Source organism: Hypanus sabinus (assembly GCF_030144855.1).
Source record: "Hypanus sabinus isolate sHypSab1 chromosome Y unlocalized genomic scaffold, sHypSab1.hap1 SUPER_Y_unloc_2, whole genome shotgun sequence".
In the NCBI taxonomy this organism is placed as follows: domain Eukaryota; kingdom Metazoa; phylum Chordata; class Chondrichthyes; order Myliobatiformes; family Dasyatidae; genus Hypanus; species Hypanus sabinus.
In genome coordinates, this window is record NW_026779021.1 from 503801 (window position 1) to 524997 (window position 21197).

Below are 21197 nucleotides of genomic sequence, written 5' to 3' on the forward strand. Positions count from 1 at the left end.
CAAGAGTCACTGGAAAAAGAAAATATTATCACAATGCTGAGGCACTGCAAAGGGAATGTTCAAGTTCAAGATGGCAATGCGACGCAGTTTGGAGTGGCCTCTCTGGTGCTGATATCTGTTATTTGTTAAGCGGAGTGCCATGCACAATCCCAATCTGATGAAAAACCAGGAGCATGGAGGAACATCTGGAAATCCCCAGGAAGGCTTCTGCTCTCCAGGAAGCGTTGTGAGGTCCGGATCTCTGTTGACAACAGCAGGGCCCCAGACCTTGGGGTTGCGTTGTCAATAGCCGGCAGAGAATGGTACTCAGAGAGGCTGTGCTGGAGGCTTGGAGGTTCGACGGAGTCCATTGCAGTTGGGGTCTGGTTGTCTTGTTTTGTCTGTTGGATTTGGAGCTCCTTTCCGGGGAACGCGCTAAGACGGTAGCACGATATTAGTATGCAGCAGCCTCTCCGGACTCTGTCGTGTGCTTTTGTGATATAATTCTGGAGGAACATTGTCTCTTGTGGCTTCTACATTTACTTTACTTTATTGTCACCAAACAATTGATACTAGAGCGTACAATCATCACAGTGATATTTGATTCTGCGCTTCGCGCTCCCTGAAGTACAAATGGAAGTAAGTATAATAAAAATTTAAATTATAAATCATAATTGGAAAATAGAAAAGGGAATGTAAGGTAGTGCAAGTCAGGTCCAGATATTTGGAAGGTACGGCCCAGATTCGGGTTGGGATCCGTTCAGCAATCTTATCACAGTTGGAAAGAAGCTGTTCCCAAATCTGGCCGTACGGATCTTCAAGCTCCTGAACCTTCTCCCGGAGGGAAGAGGGACAAAAAGTGTGTTGGCTGGGTGGGTCGTGTCCTTGATTATCCTGGCAGCACTGCTCCGACAGCGTGTGGTGTAAAGTGAGTCCAAGGATGGAAGACTGGTTTGTGTGATGTGCTGGACTATGTTCACTATCTTTTGCAGCTTCTTCCAGTCTTGGACAGGACAACTTCCATTCCAGGTTGTGATGCACCCTAGAAGAATGCTTCCTATAAAAATTAGTGAGGGTTTTAGGGGACAGGCCAAATTTCTTCAGCTTTCTCAGGAAGTAAAGGTAAAAATTCAGGCATGCCACCTTGCTTTTATTCGGCACCGGGATTATCGCTGCCTTCTTAAAACACGAGGGGATCTTAGACTGAAGCAGGGAGCAGTTGAAGATATCAGCAAACACTCAGGCTAGCTCGCTTATACAGGCCTGGAGAACCCGTCCTGGGACGCCATCTGGGCCCGTCACCTTCCTTGGATTTATCTTCAGGAAGGCTCTTCTAACGTCTTCCTCGGTGACGATGAATCTCGATGCCACCAGGTCCGGTTCATCCAGAGGGGGCGGGACACTCCTCTTCTGTTAGAATCTTGTGTAGAATACGTTAAGTTTGTCAGGAAGAGAAGCACTACAGTTATTGATAATCCCAGCCTTTTCTTTGCACCCAGTAATCTCATTTAGACCCTGCCATAGTCTACTGGCATCCCTCTGGTTAGCCTGGGCTTCCAACTTGGCTCGATATTGCCTCTTGGCGCCCTTAATGGCTTTCCAGAGTTCATGCCTGGATTCCATGTAGCGACTAGTGTCTCCGGACCTAAAAGCCACAGCTCTAGCCTTCAAAAGGGACTGGACCTCATAATTCATCCAAGGCTTCCGGTTAGGGAATACCCGGATCATCTTGCGAGACACACAGTCCTCTGTGCATTTCCAGATAAAGTCCGTCACAGCTGAGACATACTCATCGAGTCCTTGAATACTAACCAGTCCACCGATTCAAAGCAGTCACGGAGGACCTCATCCGTTTCCTCTGTCCAACGCGACACCACTTTTGACACTGTGACCTCCCACTTCAGTTTCTGTTTGTAAGTCGGGATGAGGAGTACGGCCTGATGGTCCAATTTTCCGAAGTGAGGTCATTGGACAGAACGGTAGGGATCCTGGACTGCTGTGTAGCAGTGGTCAAGTATATTCAGGTTTCTAGTGGAGCAGGAGACATGTTGGTATAACTCTGGCAGCACTTTTCTGAGGTTGGCCTGGTTAAAGTCCCCGGCTGTAATGAGCAAAGCCTCCGGATTCCTGGTCTCAAGTTCACTGATGTTGGCATACGGTGTATTCACAGCACACTCCACGTCCGCCTGGGGGGAATGTAGACCACTGTCAGTATGACCGAGGTGAATTCCTGTGGCAGATAATAGGGACGACACTTCACTGACAGATGTTCCAGGTCCGGACTGCAGGAGCTTGTCAGTGCTACTGTGTCCAAGCACCATGCAGTGTTGATCAGTAGGCAGACTCCACCTCCCTTCATCTTGCCCGAAGATGCCATGCGGTCCATCTGATGGATCGAAAATCCCTCTGGTCGGATGGCACAGGGGAGAGCCAGGTCTCTGTGAAACAGAACACACAGCAGTTCTGCATCTTCTTGCAGTAGGTGAGTCTCCCTTTAAGATTATCCACTTTGTTCTCTATGGCTTGCACATTAGCTAGTAGGATGATGGGCAGAGGGATCCTAAAGCCCCTCCACTTCAACCTGACCTGCAGCCCAGCTCTTTCCCCACGCTTCCTCGGTAATTTGTGCATCTTTCCAGATTTCCATCGATGCAGTGTGTTGTTGGCAGCTCTATGGGTTGGTGGACACGTCCCACGGGATCAATCGGCGGGTCGCATCATTGGGCGCTCCAGGTCGGGCCGAGTGATGGGGGGAGGTTCTACTGCCATGTCCAACTGCCGAGGGCCCGGGCTGTCGATCGGGTCAGGCCCCAAAGCCGACACTTAATCCCAGAGGGCCGGGCTGCCGGCTGAAACAAGTCTGTGAACTGAGTCACGGTTACGGAGGCCTCCGCTCCAGCCGAGCCCCAGGCTCGATTTCCGAGGTCGGCGACGGAGGCCTCACCTACGGTGGTCACTCCGGGGAAGTGTCTGGGGTATCTTGAGGTCTCCGACATCACTTCTGTGTGCTCGTTTGCTTCGGAGAGGTGCTGGTCGGAATAGGCCACGTCTCCAGGCGCTCTGACACGGTAGCAGGCCGCGGATCTCTGGGAACGCGCTGGACCTCGGACCAGGGCTCGACAATTGGGTCCAGGTACGGTCTGGAGTTGAAGCAATTCTGTGCGAGTCGATGATCTCCAGCTGGGTCAGTAACTTCGCCAGGGTGTTGTTGATCTTGCTAGATGTAGCAGATTGGAGGTTTAGAAAGGTTTCTCGGGTATAGGATAGTGTAGAAGGTAGTTTGCTCGGGAGAGCACGCGCAGAGTCGCCAGTTACCGGCGCCATCTTAAATATAACAATAAACTGAAAGTCAAATCAATTCAATAGAGGATGTATAACAGTTGTTAGTGTAGAAAAGTATGTAGCATTATACCACAAACTACTGCTCATTAAATAATTACATAGCATTCCAAAATCCAATCTATGGGTCACTTCATAATACTTTTGAGCTATACCATTACCTTTCACTGTGTCAAATTCTCAGTACTGAATTAACAGCTCAGCTGCGCAAACCATAAACCTCTATCTATTCTCATTCTCAGAAGGAGGTCTGGGTCAAGTGCCCCAGAGGGGTGAAGAAGATGGGAATATTTATGTACACAGTGGAAGAGATATTCTGTCTTATAGACAATAGGTGCAGAAGTAGACCGTTCGGCCCCTTGAGTCTGCACCGCCATTCTGAGATCATGGCTGATCATTCACTATCAATACCCAGTCCCTGCCTTGTCCCCATATCCCTTGATTCCCTTATCCATCAGATATCTATCCAGCTCCTTCTTGAAAGCATCCAGAGAATTGGCCTCCACCATCTTCCGAGGCAGTGCATTCCACACCTCCACAACTCTCTGGGAGAAGAAGCTCTTCCTCAACTCTGTTTTAAATAACTGACCTCTTATTCTCAATCCATGCCCTCTGGTACTGGACTCTCCCAACATCTGGAACATATTTCCTGCCTCAATCCTATCAAATCCTTTAATTATCTTAAACGTTTCAATCAGATCCCCTCTCAATCTCCTCAATTCCAGCGTGTACAAGCCCAATCTCTCTGCGTAAGACAGCCCTGCCATCCCAGGAATCAACCTAGTGAATCTACGCTGCACTTCCTCAATTGCCAGAATGTCCTTCCTTAAACCTGGAGACCAAAACTGTACACAATATTCCAGGTGTGGTCTCACCAGTGCCCTGTACAAATGCAAAAGAACATCTTTGCTCTTGTATTCAATTCCCCTTGTAACAAAGGCCAACATTCCATTTGCCCTCTTCACTGCCTGTTGCACTTGCTCATTCACCTTCATTGACTGGTGAACTAGGACTCCTAGGTCTCTTTGCATTTCTCCCTTACCTAACTCGACACCGTTCAGACAATACTCTGCCCTCTTGTTCCAGCTTCCAAAGTGGATAACTTCACATTTATTCACATTGAATGACATCTGCCAAGTATCTGCCCACTCACTCAGCCTATCCAAGTCTCCCTGTATTCTCCTAACGTCCTCTTCGCATGTCACACTGCCACCCAGTTTAGTATCGTCAGCAAACTTGCTGATATAGTTTTCAATGCCCTCATCTAAATGTTGAGTCTTGTTGAGTGTACTAACAGAGGACTGAAATCATCTGTTTCTCAATGTACCCCAACTCATGTTTTCAACGTTGGAGATTAACCTTATCTATGTTTCTTATCTTTAGATGAAAATCTAAGTTCAGACTATTGGTGCAGTGAAGTTTTCTTTGTCGCCCAGTAACATGAAAAAGAGAACAAAATGGCTGAAAGCAAAGTAATTTTTGAGAATCTATTCAATATATTCTAGCAAAATCCTCAGTTAAAGTTGCCTTCCAGTCTGCCCGAACCAGTCTGGCCATTCTCCTCTTTTGGTTTTTATTTTTCTCACCATTCTCTGTAAACTCTAGAGACTGCTGTGTGTGAAAATCCCAGGAGATCACCAGTTTCTGACATACACAAATCACTCCATCTGGGACCAACAATCATAGTCACTTAGATCATATTTCTGCCCCATTCTGATGTTTGGTCTGAACAACATCTGAACCTCTTGACCATGTCTGTATGCCACATGTTTAGCTAATTAGATCTTTGCATCAACAAGCAGATGTAGAAATACACCTAATAAAGTGGCCAATGAATGTAAAATTCTGCATAAGATTTACCTTTGGTGTATTTCAGCCCTTGCTGAACCATGTGGATTGATAGGAAGCTCATCTACTTCCAGGTGTTTATGGAATTTGAAGCTGTAATTCTTGCAACGTTTTGCACCATAAAGCTGTTCAATCAGGAACACCACTGCATCATGGGAAATGCCCAGCATTTTCTGGCCATTTATCGCTGCATATGGAAAAGCAAAAGCATAAACAAAAGCATAATCTGAACTGCCAAAGATCTTACAAGTTCTGGCTCTGCAATCTGATGGCACTAGTTAAAACTCAATCTAAGCAGTGATGTGTGATGAGCAAACCAGGCTGAGTTGGGGTCCAGAGTTGACCCCCCTGTGAAATATGCTGCTAACAAGAGAAAGAGAAGAAGGGGAAGGAGAGGCATCCTACACAGAAAGAGAGAGAGAGAGAGAGAGACATAATTTAGTATTATGGCTTCTTCACTGATTGTTTACCTTTGTTACAAGGACACTTTTCTTTGCCGCTCATTAGCATTCTTGCTGAGACAGCAAGGACTGCCCCTGTTTGATGGACGGACGATGCCTGTCAGGGGAGAGAAAATAGCAAGTCTGCTGAGACACAGCAGACATGCCACGACACCGAAGGAGCATTGTGCACCCACAGGAAGGTGGGGGTTTGGAGGATCGATTCGGGGGAATCGATCAGAGGCTCACGGTGTGTGAAGGCAGACCGGTGGGGGCTTGTGTGTGTGTCCACCCTTGCCTGGCTGACAGGTTCACTACTGAAGAACGATCTATCCAGGAACAGAGGGGTCAGAGTCGGTGACCACAACAGGACAAGAAGACAATGGAAGGTTTGTCTGCTGCAACTGCTCACCTCTCACTTGCTCGTTCTCTCCCTCTCTCTCCCCAACGGTACAACAGCAACTACCTCGACTTAAACTGAACTGGACTGAACTCTGCATCACTTTAAGACTATTCATTTACCCCCTAGACTTCGATAGAGTTTGTTTTGATTTATATTTCCACACTTCTATATATATCACTGCTAACCTGTTTAATATGTATATTTACATTTTATAGTACTGTATTACTTAGTTTACTAATAAACACAGTAATACCAGACTCTAACGTGTATTCCATTTCTGCTGGCTCGGTAACCCAGTCATGGGATACGTGACAACGCAAAAATTCAATCTGTTCATTCCTATTAAGCTAATTCCAATAAAATGAGAGAACATCAACAAAAAGCTTGATTAAAATACAAATATATTCTGTTCAGCAGAAGATTACGTAGTGATTTGACTGATTCAATAGATAATCAGACACGATGATGGTGAAAGTAGAAAGGGAGTACCTCTTCTGGTAATAATCCCACAAATAAAGAGGGATAACCTTAATGATTCGTCTTGATCAAGGACCACAGCAGGAAAGTGGAACTTATTTATAGACTGATCAATAGTCATCAAATAGAATGCTTTAACTGAATCACTATTTCTTTGTCTAGGAGAAGCAAAGAACATTTGCAGAAATATCCTACCTTCAAAGGAATGCCATAAACATAGGAAGATGACAAACAATAGAAAAAAAGAAAAGCTAAAATTTAAAAAAAGAAATGTAAATACAACCTGAGGAAAAAAAACACTAGGAAATACCGCTTTAAATATGGGAATTCTTTTGCAGTAAAAAGTCCTTACCAGAAAATGATATGTGTTTCAGACGGGCGTTAGTTCGAGCTTCCTGCACTTTATCTGTTAACATCTTCCACCCTTCTACAAAATAAATGTTTACAACAATCAGAAACAAAACAAATTGGTCCAATTTATGTCTCCCCTATCCCTTCTCACCGATCTCCCTCCTGGCACTTATTAAACGGAACAACACCTGCCCTTACACTTCCTCCCTCTCCACCATTCAGGGCCCCAGACAGTCCTCCCAGGTGAGGCGACACTTCACCTGTGAGTCGGCTGGTATGGTATACTGCGTCCGGTGCTCCCGGTGTGGCCTTTTATATATTGGTGAGACCTGACGCAGACTGGGGGACCATTTTGCTGAACACCTGCACTCGGTCCATCAGAAAAAGCAGGATCTCCCAGTGGCCACACATTTTAATTCCACATCCCATTCCCATTCTGATATGTCTATCCATGGCCTCCTCTAATGTCAAGATGAAGCCACACTCAGGTTGGAGGAACACCTTATATTCGTCTGGATGTCCTCCAACCTGATGGCATGAACATTGATTTCTCTAACTTCCATTAATAGCCCTCCTCCCCTTCTTACCCCATCCCTGATTTTTAACTAAATTTTTTTCTCTCTCTTTCCCTCTCACAAGCACTCATTGCCTGTTCTTCATCTTCCTCTGGTGCTTCCCTCCCCCTTTCTTTCTTCCAAGGCTTTCCGTTGTATGATATTCCCCCTTCTCCAGCCTTGTATCCCTTCTGCCAGTCAACTTCCCGGCTCTTAGCTTCATCCCTCCCCCTCTTGTCTTCTCCTCTCATTTCAGGTCTCCCCTCCCATTCCTATTTCTAAATCTCTTAGAACCACAAAACATTACAGCACAGAAACAGGCCTTTTGGCCCTTCTTGGCTGTGCCGAACAATTTTTCTGCCTAGTCCCACTCACCTGCACCTGGACCATATCCCTCCATACACCTCTCATCCATATACCTGTCCAAGTTTTTCTTAAATGTCAAAAGTGAGCCCACATTCACCGCTTCATCTGGCAGCTCATTTCACACTCCCACCACTGTCTGTGTGAAGAAGCCCACCCAATGTTCCCTTTAAACTTTTCCCCCTTCACCCATGTCCTCTGGTTTTTTTCTCCCCTAGCCTCAGTGGAAAAAGCCTGCATGCATTCACTCTGTCTATACCCATCATAATTTTATATACCTCTATCAAATCTCCCCTCATTCTCCTACGCTCCAGCAAATAAAGTCCTAACCTATTCAACCTTTCTCTGTAACTCAGTTTCTCAAGTCCTGGCAACATCCTTGTAAACATTCTCTGCACTCTTTCAACATTATTAATATCCTTCAGGTAATTCGGTGACCAAAACTGCACACAATACTCCAAATTCGGTCTCACCAACGTCTTATACAACCTCACCATTACATTCCAACTCTTATATTCAATACTTTGATTTATAAAGGCCAATGTACCAAAAGCTCTCTCTGTGACGCCACTTTTAGGGAATTTTATACCCAGATCCCTCTGTTCTACTGCACTCCTCAGTGTCCTACCATTTACCTTGTATGTTCTACCTTGGTTTTTCCTTCCGAAGTGCAATACCTCACATTTATCCACATTAAACTCCATCTGCCATTTGTCAGCCCATTTTTCCAGCCGGTCCTCTGCAAGCTTTGAAAACCTTCTTCACTGTCTTTGTATCATCAGCAAATATTGCTATCTCTTTTTTCTGTTAGTCCTGACAAAGGGTCTTAGACCGAAACGTTGCCTGTACTTCTTCCTATAGATGCTGCCTGGACAAGAACATAATCTGTATCAAATCTCTCAATCCATAGTATATATGCAGTAACCAAAATCTACCTTCAATGTTATCACACTGGATCTGAAAACCATCATCACTTGTGATTTGAAATAGAAGGCCTTTGCTTGATTTCTTCTCACTCCTGATCGCTCTTCTCTTTTCTTCTTGCTCAAGCAAAGCAAGTAGTGGAGAAGTAAAGGTGTCATCATCATCTGAACTTTTAGATTCTAATAGAAAAAGAACAAAGATATCGGTAAACATTTTATTTCTGCCTATCAAATATGAGAGCTGGGTATGAGTAGACCCGATTTCTAAAATCTTGTGTACGTTATAAAGTGAACTTGAGTTTCCTCGTGTTTGAGTTCAATAATAGTTATGTCCCTTTCTAAAAGGCTTTGGAGGGCTTTTCTTATGGTCTTACCTAATAGTGACTTTTGGCAAATGTCCATTTTGCAAGTTCAAGTTCATAATCTTTTGGCCAGTTAGAGAAGCAATTAAGATAGTGAATGAATAGGAAAGAAAATGTCACGAACAGAAGGATATGAACTTGGAAGGAGGCAATTTTTCTGTCTTTGAACAGCTGAGAAGGGAGAAAAAAATAGTTCTAGGTTACAGAGAAGGTAGAGATGGAATGGATATCTCTGGAAACAAGACCAGGGTTGACATGAAGATACAGCTAAAGAATAATCATCAAGTAATGCAATATGAGTCCTTCAACCAAACATTCAAACCATTCATGGTGATCGTGAAGCTGTCCATTTGCTGTTGATGAAGCCATCTGGTTATAAGGTTAATGACAGAAGTTAGGTAAAGAGAGAATAAAGTTAATTATTCAGCTCCTCAAACTTGATCTGTTAGTCATTTCAATAATGTTTGATCCAATATTTATTCACTTTCCAACCTTTCCCCATAACCTTTGGTTCACTTATTGATTAGAAATGTGCCTATTTCAATCTTAAATATACATAAGTACTTATTCTCATAGCTTTCTTGGCGTTCACTAATTCAGAAGAAATTCTTCTTTACCTCAATCTTAAAAGGGTACAGCCTTATTTGAACTCCATGTCCTATGGCAAACAAGAGAAAATCTGCAGATGCTGGAAATCCGAGCAACACACACAAAATGCTGGAGGAACTCAGCAGGCCAGGCAGCATCTACGGAAAAAAGCACAGTCGACATTTCGGGCCAAGAGCCTTCAGCAGGACTCTCCATGTTTTACGGTTCTGGATTCTTCTAGAAGGGGAAATATTCTTTCAGTATTCACTCTATGAATCCTGTGTTTCAAAAGGATTGCTTCTTATTCCAGAGTCCCAAGCTTTCCTGAATGGATAGGCAATCCCTTCATATCCAGAATCATCTGAGTGAATCTTCTTGGAACTGCTTCCATTTAAAATAACATCCATCCTTAATTAAGGGGATCTAAAATATTCAGGTATTCAAGATACGGTCACAGGTGCATTGTAGAGTTGCAATGAGACTTCTTATTTTAAAATTCCAACCCTTTTGAATGGCCTACTTTTATTGTCCTTTTATATTATCTGTTGTAATAAAAACTCTGCTCCACTATGACACACAAGATGAAATCTAAGAAACATCCAGTAGATAATCCAGTGTTAGTAAAGAAAGAATAACAGTAATTATGAATTGAAAACTTAAAAGAGCTAGCCAGCTCTGATACAAGCAGTAAGTAAATAAAACAAATTCAACAATTCTGTGCACTCTTTTCCATTTTCATTAACGTCCCTTTACTACCTTATTTTAACCTCCCTGTTTCAAGTCATCCGGGGGCTTTTGATATGGCTCTTTTGTTTAGTGGGAACATCACCTAATGCCTTTAACTGCTTTAAGATTAACTGAAGTGGCTGCTTGAAGCCTACTGATCCTACTCTAGCAAAATTAACCCACTCCAATTTTAAAACTTCTCACTCAACAAGAAATATATATTCTCTGGACCTGTTGTATGGACTGAAACTTAAGTCTTACCGGTGACAAAGTCATCTTGTCCTTCTGTATTTGAGATTGCTGTGTTCACTGATATCATGGGCTGCAATATTGGTGCCTGTTCCATATGACTGGCAGGAAAAAAAATTAATTAGCAGTGTCTCAATATAGATTTACAGGCAATTACTTAGGTATACACAAACTCAGTTCCTGAATGCTCAAACATTAAGTGTTTCAAGATGCTTTTGATTTTAAATTATGTATCAGTTGCAACTCAGCTCGAAGCAGATACAGCTTTAAAAATACAGGTTCAACTTCAGAGATTTGAGCACATAAATCTGTGTATAATGAGCATATTACAATACAGAGTGTAGTTACTTATTAGATGAGTCATTAAATTAAGGTCCATCTGCCAAACAAATCATACAATCTTGGTAGTACTATTCAAAACCCAATAATTGCCTATGTCCAGGTTACAGAACTCCTCAATAACAATCTAGTGCTAATTATCATACTGTTGCCTGTGGAATGTTGTTCAGTACTGATCATTACATTTCCTGTAGTATTATAGCAGCCACATTATATAAATTCTTAACCAGATTTATAATTACTTCAAACTGGATTGTTACCAGTGGAAATTATTTGTTTGTTAATAAATAAAAAGTAGACCTGATTAGTGTGCTCCTGCCAAATCTAACCTCTTTATCCATAACTGTATTTACCAAAGCTCTGCATTTCCTTCTAAAACTTTCCTAGAAGGTATAGAATATTATAGGGATATGAGTGATCAGGGTGGCTTCAAATTCACTGTTAAGTCCTAAGCCCAAGCATTTTCAGAAGTATCATCAATGCCTTTCTTTTCACTATATCATAACTGTTGGGATTTTTCTGATAATTACTCAATTTTAAATTATATTTGTAACTCATAAATTTGTTTATCCCTATGTAGGCAGTAGCAAGTAAATTTGTGCCACAAAAGTACTGGGCAATGATTATGATCACTGAATTCAGATCATTTTTGAATCACTCAGATGTAGCTACTCCCAAAACTGTCAAGTAATTAATTAATATTGGTGCTAACACTGACATTCAGATTCCAGTCCCCTCATGATGCTGGATGGCCATGGCTAGATTAGACAAGCAGCTCCAAGTTGAAGTCACTCATTTGAGGGGCAGATTCATAGTCATAGAAAACTACAACATAAAAGCAGACCCTTTGGCTCATCTGTGCCAAACCATTTAAACAGCCTACTGCCACTGACTTACATGGGGAGTGTTATGCCCGCAGCCCCCTCCTTTGTGAGAATCGCAAGAGCACTAGTGGGGGGGGGGGTCAGTAGACCCAGAAAATGGGAGAGAGACGTGCCGGATGCCTCGTTCCCCGGCGATGCAAAATAACGCGACATTGACCATTGTCAATCCACGTTTGTGGATTGGGGACTATGCTACATGCAAGCCCTTGGGCAAAGTGGGCTGGTTGAGAGAGGGATTGCATCATCTCAACCTGATTGACATCTGAGACCCCGTGAGGAAGAATAAAAGAGGGTCTGGGGGAACAACCCCTTCAGACGCACCAGAAGAAACGCTAACGATCCCGTAGTAGCAGGAAGCCATTTGAAGGAAGCTATGTGCGTTCGATTCCCTCGCCTGGGAGCCGGTGGCGGGTACCACAGAACCGATTTTCTTGAACTAACAACGGGGAGCCAACTTTCCTGATTCAACGGATTTGCTTCATAAAAGACCCGGGCAAGTTTCTTTTCTCACAAATCTCTCTCTCTCCGTGAAAACCCAGTGGTCCCCAAAGGCTGAAGCCTGCAGGAACTGAGTGACTTTTATATTTCCATCGGACAATATATTATCCCCTAGACAAACGATCAAGCTGTTTCTTATTGATGATTATTATTATAACCGTGCTTTTAGATTGAGTAGTGACGACGTGTATTATCTGAATGCTTGTATTAATCTTATTTTTGTGCCCCTTTATAAATAAAGACTTTTAAAAATAGTACCATCAGACTTCAATGGACCTCTCTATCTTAGCTGGTAAGTGACCCAGTTACGGGGTACATAACAGGACCATAGCCCTCCATAACCCTACCATTCATTTATGTACCTAAACTTCCCTTCAACGTTGAAATTGAACTCACATGCACCACTTGTGTTGACAATTCATTCCACACTTGCATGACCCTCTGAGTGAAATTTCCTCTTGCTCCCCTTAAACTTCTCAGCTTTTATCCTTAACCCATAACCTCTTGTAACAAACCCACCCAACTTCAGTTGAAAAAGACTGCTTGCATTTACCCTTTCTCTACCCCTCATAATTGTGTATACTTCAATCAAATATCCTCTCAATGTTGTAAAGAATAAAGACCTACCTATTTAATCTTTCCTTGTAACTCAGGTGGTTAGATACCTCTAGATAGAGGTATATAAGATGATGAGAGGCTTTGATCATGTGGATAGTCAGAGGATTTTTCCCAGGGCTGAAATGGTTGCCACAAGAGGACACAGGTTTAAGGTGCTGGGAAGTAGGTACAGAGGAGATGTCAGGGGTAAGTTTTTACGCAGAAAGTGATGAGTGCATGGAATGGGCTGCCGGCAACAGTGATGGAGGTGGATAAGATAGGGTCTTTCAAGAGACTTTTGGATAGATATATGGAGCTCAGAAAAATACAGGGCTATGGGTAAGCCCAGTAGTTTCTAAGGTAGGGACATGTTTGGCACAACTTGTGGGCTGAAGGGCCTGTATTGTGCTGTAGGTTTTCCATGTTTCTATCTCAAATTTATCTGCAAGAAATTTCATCTGCCATTTTTCAGCCCAGTTTTTGAGCTACTCCAGATTCCAATGCAAACTATGATAACTTTTCTTGCTATACACTACACCCCCAATCTTGGTGTCATCTGCAAATATGATGATCCAGTTAATAACATTATCATCCATTACACTGATATATATATAATGGACCCAGCTTGGATCCCTGCAACCCTCACTAGTCACAGACCTCCAGTCAAATATCTACTCCCACAAAGCCAACTTCCAATCCAATTTGCTACTTTATCATGAATGCCAAATGACTGAGTCGTCTTGACCAACTTCCCATGTGATAACTTGCCAAACGTCTTGCTAAAGACCGTGTAAATAATATTCGCTGCCTTGCCTTCATCAACTTTCGTGATAACTTCCCCCAAAACGTTTTTAAGATTGGTTAGACATGACCTACCATGCACAAAGCCATCCTGACTATCCTTAATCAGTCCCTATCTATCCAAATTCTCATATATCCAGCCCCTTAGAATACTTTCACGTAACTAATGTCAGACTCTCCGCCTGTTTATTTTTAAAACCTTTATAAATAGCACAGCAACAATGATTATCCTCCAACCCTCTGGTAACTCAACAGTTACTAAGGACTATTTAAATTGTTGGGGCCCAGGCAATTTCTGCACTAGCTTCTACAGTGTTCAAGGGTGCAGCTTGTCAGGCACTAAGGACTTATCCACACTAATTTGCCTCAAGACAGAAAATGCATCCTCCTCTGTAATCTCTAAACAATCCATGAAGTTGTGCCACTTTGCCTTACTCAAGTCTCTCTCTCTTAAATAGATGGGAAAAACTCATTTAAGATCATCCATCTCTCTTTTAGCTCCACACATGGTTTACCATTTTGATCTTCCAGAGGACCAGTTCGGTGCCTGGCAATCACTTTGTTCTTAACCTTTACCTTGACTGCTGGGACAACCTCTTGCCTTTTTTTTTAGCCCTTCTGATTTCTTTCTTACACGTTCTCTTGGATTTGTTACAATCCATTGTTATGATCCCAGCCCCCACCTTTGTGAGAATCGCAAGAGCACCCGTCGAAAAGGGGGGGGGGGGTCAATAGACCCAGTAGGAGAGAGAGAGAGAGAGAGAGAAACTTGCCAAATTGCAGGTCCTAAGCCAGGGATACAGAATAAAGACAACAGTGACTATTGTCTCATGGAGACCACGTGAAGAGCCCTCGGGCAAGGTGGGCTGGTTGAGAGAGAGATTGTATCATCCCAACCTGATTGACACCTGCGACCCCGTGAGGAAGTATAAAGGAGAGTCTCAGGGGGACAGCCCCCTCAGACGCACCAAGAAGACACGAGAGTGATCCCGCAGCAGCGGGAAGCCATTCTGAAGGAAGCCATGTGCGTTAGATTCCGGGATTGGAATCTGTGGCTGGAATCACAGGAAACCGCTTTAACTAACATCGGGGAGAGGAAACCAACGCTCCCCCGATTTCACGGAAGATTCATCAAGACTCGGCAAGTTCTTTCTCTTCTCCCCCCAATCTCTCTCTCTCGGTCGCCCCACTTGAAACCCAGCGATTTTCAAAGGGCTGAGGCAGACAGCCTTCTGAGTGACTTTTATATTTCCAACGGACAATCTATTAACCCCTAGACATCAGCAGAGCTCACTTAATAATGATGATTATTAATATACCCGCGCTTTAGATTGAGTGTTGACAATGTGCCCTATCTGAATGTATGTATTAACCCTACTTTTGTGTCCCTTTACGAATAAAACGTTTGAAAATAGTGACAACAGACTTCAACAGATCTCTCTATCTTTGCTGGCAAGTTATCCAGTTACGGGATACGTAACACCATAAACACCTTATTTGTTCCCACCTACCTATATTTTCAATGTACCTCTTTTTTTCTCTTAAACAGGACCTAAACATTTACGTAGGAACATAGAAAACCTACAACACAATACAGGCCATTCGGCCCACAAAGTTGTGCTGAACATGTCCCTACCTTAGAAATTACTCCCTCAGTAAAAAACTTACCCCTGACATCTCCTCTGTACCTACTCCCCAGCACCTTAAACCTGTGTCCTCTTGTGACAACCATTTCAGTCCTGGAAAGAATCCTCTGACTATCCACATGATCAATGCCTCTCATCATGTTATACACCTCCATCAGGTCATTTATAAAAATCATGAACAGTAGGGAACCGTAAAACCTGCTTGTTGATGTCAGTGAGTGTGGACCATTCTGCATTCTCTCCATTCACTACAAGTTCTTCAGAGTCCTGAGATTTCCGCTGGACTACTTGCTATAGTTGTAAAGCCAGTTTTTTTACAAGAGACAATTCTTGACCTAGTATGTAGATAAGCCTACAAGAGCGACTGTACTTGATTTGGTATTGGGAAATTAACCTGGTCAGGTATCATCTCTCAATGGGAGAGCATTCTGGAGATAGTGATCATACTATCACACATCTCCTTTACAATTGAAGAGAAATAGGATCAGACAAGTTAGAAAAGCGTTTAATTGGAGTAAGGGGAATTATGAGGCTATCAGGCAGGAAATTGGAGGCTTAAATTGGAAACAGATGTTCTCAGGGAAAAGTACAAAAGAAATGTGGCAAATATTCAGGGGATATTTGTGTCGAGTTCTGTATAGGTACATTCCATGAGACATGGAAGTTATGGTAGGGTGCAGGAACCATGGTGTACAAAGATATAATAAATCTAGTCAAGAAAAAAGCTTACAAAAGGTTCAGAGAGTTAGGTAATGTTAGAGATCTAGAAGATTATAAGGCTAATAGGAAGGAGCTTAAGAAGGAAATTAGGAGAGACAGAAGGGACCGTGACAAGGTACAGGTAGGATTAAGGAAAATTGCAAGGCATTCTACAAGTATGTGAAGAGCAAGAGGATAAGATTTCAAAGAATAAGACCTATCAAGAGTGACTGTGGGGAAGTGTGTATGGAACCAGAGGAAACAGCAGAGGAACTTAATGAATACTTTACTTCAGTATTCATTATGGAAAAGGATCTTTGGTGATGGTAGTGATGACTTTCAGCAAACTGAAAAGCTTAAGAAAGAGAGTGTGCTGGAGCTATTGGAAAGCATTAAGTTGAATTAAGTTGCTGGGACTGGATGAGATGTACCCCAGGGTACTGTGCTGAGTCTCTGGCGATGATCTTTGCATCATCAATGGGGACGGGAGAAGTTCCGGAGGACTGGAGGGTTGTGAATGCTGTTCCCTTAATCAAGAAAGGGAGTAGAGATAGCCCAGGAAATTATAGACCAGTGAGTCTTACCTCAGTGGTTGGTAATGAGATGGAGAAGATCCTGAAAGGCAGGAGTTATGAACATTTGGAAAGGTATATTTTGTAGTCAGCATGACTTTGCCAAGGGCAGGTCATGGCTTACAACAGACAACAGACAATCCGTGCAGGAGTAGGCCATTCGGCCCTTCGAGCCAGCACTGCCATTCACTGTGATCATGGCTGATCATTCACAATCAGTACCCCGTTCTTGCCTTCTCCCTGGATCCCTTGACGGCTATCTTTAAGAGCTCTATCTAACTCTTTCTTGAAAGCTTCCAGACAATTGGCCTCCACTGCCTTCTGAGGCAGAGCATTCCATAAATCCACAACTCTCTGGGTGAAAAAGTTTTTTCCTCAACTCTTTTCTAAATGGCCTACCCCTTATTCTTAAACTGTGGCCTCTGGTTCTGGACTCCCCCAACATCAAGAACATTTTTCCTGCCTCTAGCGTGTCTAATCCTTTAATAATTTTATATGTTTCAATCAGATCCCCTCTCATCCTTCTCAAATTCCAGTGAATACAATCCCAGTTCCTCCAAACTTTCAACATTTGGAAGTCCCGCCATCCTGGGAATTAACCTCGTGAACCTCAATAGCAAGACTGCACTCCTTCAATAGCAAGACTGTCCTTCCTCAAATTTGGAGACCAAAACTGAACACAATACTCCAGGTGTGGTCTCACCAGGGCCCTGTACAACTGCAGAAGGACCTCTTTGCTCCTATACTCAACTCCCCTTGTTATGAAGGCCAACATGCCATTAGCTTTCTTCACTACCTGCTGTACCTGCAAACTTACTTTCAGTGACTGATGAACATGGACACCCAGATCTCGTTGTACTTCCCCTTTTTTTAACTTGACACCATACAGATAGTAATCTGCCTTCCTGTTCTTGCCACCAAAGTGGATAACCTCACATTTATCCACATTAAACTGCATCTGCTCACTCACCCAACCTGTCTGTCACTCTGCATTCTCCTAATATTTCACACTGCCACCCAGCTTTGTGTCATCTGCAAATTTGCTAATGTTACTTTTAAACACTTCATCCAAATCATCAATGTATATTGTAAATAGCTGCGGTCCCAGCACTGAGCCTTGCGGTACCCCACTAGTCACTGCCTGCCATTCTGAAAAGGACCCATTAATCCCTACTTTTTGTTTCCTGTCTGCCAACCAATTTTCTATCCATATCAGTACCCTACCCCCAATACCATATGCTTTAATTCTGCCCACTAATCTCCTATGTGGGACCTTAACAAAGGCTTTCTGAAAGTCCAGGTACACTACATCCACTGACTCTTCCTTGTCCATTTTCATAGTTACATCCTCAAAAAACTCCAGAAGGTTAGTCAAGCATGACTTCCCCTTCGTAAATCCATGCCGACTCGGACTGATCCTGTTTCCGGTAACCATCTTTTATAATTGACTCCAGCATCTTTCCCACCGACGTCAGGCTAACCGGTCTATAATTCCCTGTTTTCTCTCTCCTTCCTTTCATAAAAAGTGGGATAACATTAGCCACCCTCCAATCAGCAGGAACTGTTCCTGAATCTATAGAGCATTGGAAAATGATTACCAATGTGTCCACGATTTCTAGAGCCACCTCCTAAGTACCCTGGGATGCAGACCATTAGGCCCTGGGGATTTATCAGCTTTCAGTCCTATCAGTCTACCCAACACCATTCTCTGCCTAACGTGAATTTCCTTCAGTTCCTCCATTACCCTAAGTCCTCTAGCCACTATCACAACTGGGAGATTGTCTGTGTCCTCCCTAGCGAAGACGGATACAAAGTATCTGTTAAACTCGTCTGCCATTTCCTTGTTCCCCGTAATAAATTCACCCGTTTCTGCCTTCAAGGGCCCAACTTTGGTCTTAACTAATTTTTTCCTCTTCACATACCTAAATAAGCTTTTACTATCCTTCTTTATATTCTTGTCTAGCTTACCTTCGTACGTCATCTTTTCTCCCCGTATTGTCTTTTTAGTTATCTTCTGTTGCTCTTTAAAAGTTTCCCAATCCTCTGGCTTCCTGCTCATCTTTGCTATGTTATACTTTTTCTCTTTTATTTTTATACTGCCCTTTACTTCCCTCGTCAGCCACGGCCTCCCCTTACTCCCCTTCGGATCTTTCTTCCTCTTTGTAATAAACCGATTCTGCACCTTCTGCCTTATTCCCAGAAATACCTGCTATTATTGTTCCACTGTCTTCCCTGCTAGGGTATCATTCCATTGAACTTTGGCCAGCTCCTCCCTCATAGCTCCATAGTCCCCTTTGTTCAACTGTAATACTGACAATTCCGATTTTCCCTTCTCCCTCTCAAATTGTAGATTAAAACATCATATTATGGTCACTACCTCCTAATGGCTCCTTTATCTTGAGATCCCTTATCAAATCCAGTTCATTACACAATACTAGATCCAGAATTGCCTTGTCCCTGGTAGGCTCCAGTACAAGCTGTTCTAAGAATCCATCTCGGAGGCACTCCACAAACTCCCTTTCTGGGGGTCCAGTACCAAACTGATTTTCCCAATCTACCTGCATGTTGAAATCCCCCATTACAACTGTAGCATTACCTTTATGACATGCTAATTTTAGCTCTTGATTCAACTTGCACCCTATATCCAGGCTACTATTTGGGGGCCTGTAGATAATTCCCATTAGGGTCTTTTTGCCCTTACAATTTCTCAGTTCTATCCATACTGACTCTACATCTCCTGATTCTATGTCCCCCCTTGCAAGAAACTGAATTTCATTCCTCACCAGCAGAGCCACCCCACCCCCTCTGCCCATCTATTCTTTTGATAGGATGTATATCCTTGAATATTCATTTCCTAGCCCTGGTTCTCTTGCAGCCATGTCTCTGTTATTCTTACAACATCATACTTACAAACCTCCAACTGAGCTTCAAGCTCATCCACTTTATTTCTTATACTTCGTGCATTCCCATATATAATTCTTTTAATCCATTATTCCCCTCGCTTCTCACATTGGTCCCTATTGCACTTGGCCATACTCTCTGATCCCTTCCTGAGCTTTCTGCCCCGTCAATTCTGTTGTCTTCCTTAACTTTTCTTATTCTCTCTTTCCCTTTAACTCCATCCTTATATTTCCAGTTCATCTCCTCCCCCCCACTTATTAGTTTAAACACACCTGTGTAGCAGTGGCAAACCTGCCCGCCAGAATGCTGGTTCCTCACCTGTTAAGGTGCAACCAATCCCTTTTGTACAATTCATCCTTACCCCAAAACAGATACGGGTGGTCCAAGAATCTAAAATCCTGCTTCCCGCCCCAGCTCCTCAGCCACACATTGAGATCCCATATCTCCCTGTTCCTGCCCTCACCAGCACGAGGAACTGGAAGCAAACCGGAGATAATCACCCTGGAGGTCCTGCTTTTCAGCCTTCTTCCGAGTTCTCTGAAGTCACGCTGCAGAATTTCTTCCCAATGTCATTTGTGCCGACGTGCACTACCACTTCCGGCTGTTCACCTTCACCCTTGAGGATTCCCTGCAATCGGTCCGTGATGTCCTGGATCCTGGCTCCAGGGAGGCAACACACCGTCCTTAAATCCCGCCTGTTGCCGTAGAAACCCCTTTCTGTACCTCTCACTATGGAGTCTCCTAATACCACAGCTTTGCCTGTCGTCTGTCTCCTCGGCTTTCCTTCTGTGCCAATTTTTGATTTGCAGACCTGTCCGCCTCTAAGGCTGGCAGTATCTTCTGTCCCAACAGCCTCCAAGAGGGTGAACTTGTTTTTATGTGGCACACCCCCCCCCCCCCCCCCGGGGTCTCTTGTACTTCAAGCATCCATCCCTTCTTCATCGTCACCCCCTTTCTCTCCTCTGGTATCTTCGGTGTAACGATCTCACTGCAGGTTCTGTCCAGAAAACTCTCGTTGCCTCTCCAGTGCACCAACACAGTCCTTCAGGAGCTGAACCTGGACACAGTTTTCACAGTTGTAGCAGCCGGAGGCACCATCAGTGCCCCTGACCTCCCACATCAGGCAAGCATCACACTGAATCAGTTTACCTGTCATCTCTTCACCACCTCTCACCCACTCCAACTGTGACACAGTCTCCTCCTTCAGACTCTCGAGCCAAAGACTCGCACTTCCCTCAACAAGGCCGCTCTGAGTCAAAGTCGTGAAGCTCCACTCCTTTATTTACGAGCCTGACTGAATTTTTTGAGGATGTGACTAAGCACATTGATGAAGGAAGAGCAGCAGGTATATGCAGGGGTTTAAGGTGAAGGGTTATATTTAAGATGGCGCTGGTAACTGGCAACTCTGCGCGTGCTTTGCTGAGAAAACTGCCCTCTACACTATCCTATACCTGAGAAACCCTTCTAAACCTCCAATCTGCTACATCTAGCAAGATCAACAACACCCTGGCGAAGTTACTGACCCAGCTGGAGATCATCGACTCGCCCAGAATTGCTTCAACTCCAGACCGTACCTGGACCCAATTGTCGAGCCCTGGTCCGAGGTCCAGCCCGTTCCCAGAGATCCGCGGCCTGCTACCGTGTCAGAGCGCCTGGAG

General features: G+C 43.7%; 1 protein-coding gene across 8 annotated transcripts in view; it reads right to left on the reverse strand.

The window, feature by feature from the left end:
• LOC132386023 (histone-lysine N-methyltransferase 2A-like) overlaps positions 1-21197 on the reverse strand; it is a 316855-nt gene that overhangs the window by 41742 nt on the left and 253916 nt on the right. For 7 of the 8 annotated variants that reach the window (XM_059958301.1, XM_059958298.1, XM_059958300.1 and 4 more), the window contains 4 exons: positions 10615-10703; positions 8690-8857; positions 6839-6913; positions 5179-5353 (listed from right to left, as the gene is read on the reverse strand). In XM_059958301.1, the coding sequence (XP_059814284.1) occupies positions 5179-5353; positions 6839-6913; positions 8690-8857; positions 10615-10703 (507 nt within the window). Of the gene's footprint in view, positions 1-5178; positions 5354-6838; positions 6914-8689; positions 8858-9656; positions 9786-10614; positions 10704-21197 lie in introns of those variants that run through there. The other variant, XM_059958302.1, reaches the window with a different exon arrangement.